Source organism: Berghia stephanieae, chromosome 13 (genome assembly GCF_034508935.2).
Source record: "Berghia stephanieae isolate SIO BIC M18660-M18661 chromosome 13, UCSD_Bste_1.3, whole genome shotgun sequence".
Classification (NCBI taxonomy): domain Eukaryota; kingdom Metazoa; phylum Mollusca; class Gastropoda; order Nudibranchia; family Aeolidiidae; genus Berghia; species Berghia stephanieae.
Genome location: NC_088372.1, coordinates 39,134,016 through 39,141,258, shown reverse-complemented (window position 1 = coordinate 39,141,258; position 7,243 = coordinate 39,134,016). Strand labels below are relative to the sequence as shown.

The following is a 7,243-nucleotide window of genomic DNA, read 5'->3' as shown; positions in this document are numbered from 1 at the left end:
AGGAAGAAAGTTGTGTGCACAAGAATGGGCTGCGTACTGCGGACGTCGAGAGTGTGCTGATGCAATCGCCAAATTCTCCAACACAAAGAGTTTCTATCTTAAATCTCGAGAGGCCGAAAGGGCAGCGGGTCAAAGGTTATTGGAACGGTCAAATTCACTCCCAGATCTTGCTAAAGACGAAGTCAACAACGCGCCCAAACCTCAACACAAGAGAGCATCTCTGAGAAAGAAGATCAAGAAAATACTTCCGGGTAACACGAATGACGTCAACTCTTCGAATAACACTCTGTCCGTGAACCCAGGGTCAAGGTCACCCTTTGCTGTGATTGCTCGATGCGTTTCTACCCCCGTTATTCCTGGAGCGATGAATTCTGGGTGTGGAAATTCCTCAACGTCGTCGTCATCAGCCAATGTGTCCAACGGAATATTGATGAAGAGAAACGTCAGCGCGGACAATATTCCCAGAGTGGAGGTAACCCACCCACCCAATGATGAAGCAGGGGCGGAGAACTTCGGATTTCCTCCAGGCGGTGGAAGAACTCTGCGGTCTAAAAGAAGACAATATTTCAATAGCTGTGATACAATCATTACTCATATCAACACTGCGCCGAGCACCACAAAAACCTACACCACTAGCGGTAGTTCTGAGAATACTTCGACGACCAGTAGTCATAGTTATAGTAACAGCACCAACCAAAACCATAACAACGACAACAACAATCCCAATGAAAATAATATAAGTAACCATAACAATAATAATACTAGTTCTGAAACAACGACGATGATGACGATGACAGATACAACCAATACAACCTCGCCATCATCACAATCCTCATCACCTTGTCTACCATCATCGTCATTACCATCAGTTATGTCTACATCATCGTCAACAGCATCATCGCCATCATCTTCTTCTTCGCCTAAACCGCCGTCATCAAAATGCAAAGAGAGAGTATCCGTCACGTGACATCCCTTGACGGTCATTGATAGAACATTCCGCAATGCAAGTTTCGTCATGTCGACTTGACGTCTAAGGACAAATAATATCTGAAACTAAAAGGCTGGTACTTTTAAATGAAGTAATGCTTTCAAATTGAATTTTATCTACCTATTCGGTTTTGCATTTCAATGTGTTATTTTGTCTTATGTCATTTTTTCCAAACATGCTTTTATAGAATGTTCAACTATCTAAATATATATTTATTCCACCACCTATAGTAATGATAAAGAGCGGTTCCTAGGTACCTTTATAGGCTCATAAATGCACGCTTATATATTGGCACCGTAGCAACGAAGGTATTACTATTTTAAGGTCTTGAACTTTCGTGGCAAAAAAATTGCAGACGGTAAACAAAGGCAAATAATCAATAATTATTCATTATTACTCGTACTCGATAATGGCACGTTTAAAGGAACTCGATGCCGAAAACCAACACGAGTTCAAAAATTGTATATTAATTACTATTGAAAGAATAGCTATCATAGCATTGTTCGTATAGATAATATGCGCTTGGCTAAGAAGCTCACAACATTGCCATCCGGAAGTATAACGTACCAACTCACAAAACTATGTGTAACCTTAAACGTTTATAGTCTGGATATAGTTAAGTGAGAACTACTCATAGACGCTGATGGTAAAAAACAATAACAGAGACCTGTTTTAAAAAAATATCAATTCCCTCCCTATAAATAGTGTGCGCTTTACTTAGAAGCTCACAACATTGGATGGCAAAAAACAATAACATAGACTCGAGTGACGTCAACTTCACTCTATCTATAGAAGTAAGAGGTTAAACATAGTTTTGCGTGTTGGTATGACATTATTATTTGGTTTTTGACGGGCTGTCCAGCAATTGATGCTATGCGCTTAGTTTAAAATACTCATAAGATCCTCCGATCCAGCAGGATGTTTTGTACCAACAAACAAAACAATTTGTAACCTTAAACGTTTAAAGTTTGATTAATAGACAGTGTGCGCTTGGCGAAGAAACTCACACCAATGCCATCCGGAAATGTAGCGGACCAACACACAAAACTATAACTATAATCTTGGTCGTTTAAAGTCTGGTTAATACCGGTTTGTTAGAATTACTCATAAACGTGGATAGCCAAAAAAAAAATAATAATAAAATGAAAAAAAAATAATGGCTGGCTAAAACATAACAAAGTGCTGAGTGACGTCAAATGTATTCTATCTATAAACGTTCTATGTGTTGCTCGCCTCTATCATCTTGCGTTTGACAGATTAAAGCAACAAGATAAGCTCAGAGTGGCTTTTTCCTTGAGACTCAGTAAAAGCCTCTGACATGTTTTGATGTCCAATTTATTTTACTGCCAACTGGAATCTCATGTATCCCCCCCCCCCCCAGGCTTTCTAACGTTGTGCGAACACTTTCTTGCTGAGACCAAGTCCAAAGTCCAAGGCCAACTTTGCACACTGTGTAGCCAGTTCGTTTCGGGCTCAGTGGTAAGGTACGAGCGAGTCACTGTGTTACTACACTCGCGCAATCTTTGGACGGAATTTGTTTTCTTTTTCTTCTCACAGAATATTTTTGAGACCGATATTTTAAAATCTAATGATAAAAGAATAATAAATGTTATTTTTTATTTTTCAAATAGTAAAAATATTTTTGTAGTTAAAACCTCTGCTTTTGTTAAATCACATTAGTAATACACACACACACACACATACACACACACACACACACACACACACACACAAAGAAACAATTTGAATGAAAGAAGAAAAATAAATTAAAATATAAAACACGTCTTACCTTGATAATTGCACAATTTTATATACATACATACATATAGATAGTATGCGCTTGGCTTAGAAGCTGATAACACTGCCATCCGGAAGTATAACGGACCAACACACAAAACTGTGTGTTTCCATGAACGTTTATAGTCTGGTTGATACAGTTCAGTTAGCATTACTCATAAACGCGGATGGCAAAAAACAATAACAAAGACCTGAGTGACGTCATCTCCGAACTATCTATACATTAGAATAAACACAGACTCTTTCCCTCTGAGTTACTGACCGCATATAAAAAGATATGCAATCAGCTGCCGGCTTGGGACGGCCAATGGCCCATTACAAGATTCAACAGTGGAGTAGTATTCAACAGTATACTAATGCATGAAATAGGACTTGTGACCGCCAGTGGCCCATTACAAGATTCAACAGTATACTAATGCATGAAATAGGACTTGTGACCGCCAATGGCCCATTACAAGATTCAACAGTATAATAATGCATGACATAGGACTTGTGACCGCCAATGGCCCATTACAAGATTCAACAGTATACTAATGCATGAAATAGGACTTGTCGGGGTGGAACATTGAGTATCAATAATTCATTACAACTACAAAGATGACAGTTTGGCTATTTAACCTTCTCTGTTGTTGGATTTTATTGTCGCTGTCAGCTTGAGTGCAGAAACGTTTCAATAAAATATTTACAGTTCTTCTTGTGGAAATTTTGTGGAGAACAACATCCAAATGAAACAGTGCTGGAAAACCTTCTTAAGAGTCTTGAACGACAATGTATTCCTCCAGTTTTTAAAAAGCGTACCAATATAGAATAAGATGAAAAGCAGTGGTCGAAGGGTAATTTAGACCTCTGTCCATTTCCCCAGTGTCGACTTGAACTTCTCCTCCTCGCAACTTTTCATCCTTTAAGGCCACATAGCCTCCAATATAATAAAGAATCATTTTCTCATCAGATGATAATAGTGTGATAGCAGTGAGAGAACGGTCGTCAATGATAAGACGTTCTTTCCCACAGAGATCACAGGAATGTCCAGAGGATTTAAAATCAACATCCTTTTCAAATTCAATGAAAACTTGGCCTTGTCCATATGATAACAGTTCAAAAGATCTTGAGCTCTTATATAAAAATTACAACCAGCTCCTAAAATGAGCAATGTTCTTCTCGATGACATCATGTTGTTTCAACCAATACCTACATATTGATGATGGACAGAGTTGTTTTGTGTCAAGGGGTACTTTGATAGGTCAATAAGGCATCTGCAGGTCCAAGCTAACGCATTTGCTGTGTCTCTTGTGAAGGATTTCCCCTTAGAACAGGATAGCCATCCGGTCAGCAAGCTTTGTCCATTGATCCAGGATATTCTATTGATGACTACGTACAAGCTTCTAAAAGGTCAATACATAATCGATATGGGTCACGAAAACGAGTGATTTGAAAAGGAGACTTCGTGTTAAGAACTTTCCAAAGCTTCAAAACTTCATCTATAAATAAGGCAGTGTTGATCCAAGAACTGACAGACTTTGATGTCGATTTCAATGCAGAGCTTGTCTTCTCTGAAAATACTTCCATTACAAGGGAAACTTTCTGTTTTTCAATACTTGTGGGATTTACAGCTGTTTTGGAAAGAGTTGAAAGTTGTACAAGAAATCATGCCTCGTAATAATGAAGTTCCTCCAAATCAGACCACTGGGCAGTTACTGGTTCTAATGAATGGCAATTCAGACATTTTGTTTTCTCAGTGATCCAGTTGTTTCGGATATTTTTCAACATATGAACAGTATCATAAATTAAAAATAAGGGTGTTGTAGGATCAACTGGAGACATGGTAATTCAAGTGGATTATTCATTTGTTTTAGGATTTTTTATTTTTAAAAACCTTGATTCAATTTGTTGTTATCATTTATTACTGCAATTACTTTCGCTCCACATTTTTCAATGGTAGAAGTGACATTTATGGTGTTACTGTACTAAAAATCAGATGTTAAGACATGAAAGGGTAACAGTTAGATCCAAAAAAGCACTTTACCATAAAACATAAAAACGTTGTAGCCAATTTATCAGGGTAATCAACAGCATATCCATAAATGGTGCGTCCTATGTATGAAACTGATGTCTTGACATAAACCTCATCAATAATCTAAATACAATTTCTGGATCTTTCGTCAAGATGATTAAAAATACTCGTAAAGAGATTGTAATCAGATGTGTTATTTGTCACCCTTGTGACCCATGGTGGAAACAGACGGTAGTTGTAAATGATTTCGAAGTTCAAGGTACAAAGCCCGGGATTTCTCATACATGGAAACGCTAAAAAAACAGGTCCTATGCAGAGTAAAAGCCTTGTGTTTTTCGACGAATTCATCAGCTGAAGGTTTCTGGTACAAAAGGTGACTTTCTTATCAGTAACTTCAAATGTCGTTTCTGCTCTGACAAATCGTAGAAACTCATCAAGGTGACTCCAACATCTAATCTCACTGATGAATGGGTGACGAATACATTTCCCCAACTGATACATCTCACACGTCACCTTGGGATTTTTAGTTCCAGTTGTTGTATTTAAAATATACTGCAAACTTGTGAATTTGACCTTTCCTCTCACTACTCATATACGAATCATCTGATCCCGACGGAGGAGTGAAAAGGGTGCCACAATTTCCAACTTTACAACAAAATTTGTCATGAAAGAATCACACTGGAATGAATCATACTCCATGAAATCTGACATCTCATCAAATCAACAGCTCGGGAGGCAGCAGTGGATTACGTTGTACTCCGATGTTGCTTTTGTGACGAGCTTGGTATTCACGATTGGAGTACATTATTACAGAGGGTGGGTCAACTGGAACAAAATATCGTCCTGCACGAACCATCTTTGGGTTATCAGGCCAATGTAGAGCACAAACTCCCATATGTTCTGTAACATCCTCAAAGTTAAGCTTATTTGGTAAGCATGGAATCCACTGTTTACGTTTCTGAATTTCCTTTGGAAATTTGTACACATTTTCAGATCAGCAGGTTGATCTCTGTAGCCAGTTCTACAATTGAAGACAGAGCACTTTCTGCCCATTTTACACACACAATTACGAGATGGATAATGAATTTAAAACTCCAACAACACAGTTAAAATGTTTAATATGAAAAGGAATAAAAAGATAGTATCAAGAGCTAAATTCTGAAATAGGGCTAATCACATATTCAAAGCAGGTACCAATCCAATATATATAGTCAGAGAGGAAAAGTTCTATTCGTAATTTTTTTCCCTATTAAGAATCAATTCGTTGAGTTTGATTTCCAGGGTTTGTTGAATATAAATTGTTGAAAAATATTTTTGAATTTTTAGTGACTATTAAAGATATGTCTCTTAAACTGGAATTCAACCTAGAATCATATTTTGACAAAGAATCGGTAGCCAAACTTAATTTCGCTTTGTCTAATAAAAACCAATATGGCAACTTTGTTGGAATTTCGGTTACACATTCCACAAGTGTGAACACACTGTACGTTGAGCCCTAAACACACCTTGCGGTTTTCTCTCTTCGGCTGGCCTGTGTTGTCAGATCATCTGACTTTCCACCATAATGACGACGAAAGAATTGTTGTCTAAGGGAAGCAATTCAGTATATTTTTTTACAATTTTAGTAGTCTTGTCTGAGTAGCATCCCTTGAATAAAAAAAATAATTTTTTTTTTGGTTCGTTTGTCTGTTTTTTTTTTTGCTGCCACTGTGATCAACTTGCCAGAAGTAACAATCGGGTATCCCGATAGCTCAGTTGTTAGAGCACTCGCTTCTCACGCAAAGGGACCGAGATCGATCTCAGGTGCTGTCGATATTTTTTTCTGACCCCCCCCCCCCCCCCTTGTCAACCCAGCGGTTAATGGGTAGCTGGGTCTGTTAGATCTGGCGGAAAGTACTTAGCGTTATACAAGTGTCCTATCAAAAGGGTAGCAAACAATTGTTATTGTCCGTTTTACGCTACAGAAACCGGGATAATCTCAGGCTCGATGGGTCTAATGGCTCTGAAGGACTACTTTTAAATAATTTTAGTCTCTTATCTAAGACCGTCTATATTTATTTATTTATTTTTTTTTTGGTATTATCTCAGACTCCCAATAAAAATTGAATTAATTGTGCGATATTTCGATCAACATTTCCAATGATTTGTTTGTGCAGATATCGTTGAAAACCTTTTTTATTGGTTGGGGTGAGCTTTATACACTTTACAAACAATGATGATATTGTTGTTGCTGCTGCTGCTGCTGTTGCTGATGATGATAATGATGATGGTGATGATGATGATGATGATGGTGATGATGATGATGATGATGATGATGATGATGATGATGATGATGATGATGACGATGATGGTGGTGATGATGATGATGATGATGATGATGATGATGATGATGATGATGATGATGATGACGATGATGGTGGTGATGATGATGATGATGATGATGATGA

General features: G+C 37.8%; 1 protein-coding gene across 7 annotated transcripts in view; it reads left to right on the top strand.

Moving 5' to 3' along the window:
* LOC144958485 (uncharacterized) overlaps positions 1 to 2,727 on the top strand; it is a 188,261-nt gene extending 185,534 nt beyond the window's left edge. For all 7 annotated transcript variants that reach the window (XM_078890471.1, XM_078890469.1, XM_078890468.1 and 4 more), the window contains one exon: positions 1 to 2,727. This exon is cut by the window's left edge and continues 25 nt beyond it. In XM_078890471.1, coding sequence (XP_078746597.1) covers positions 1 to 967 — 967 coding nt within the window. In that variant the 3' untranslated portion in view covers positions 968 to 2,727.
* Positions 2,728 to 7,243: the final 4,516 nt, after the last annotated feature.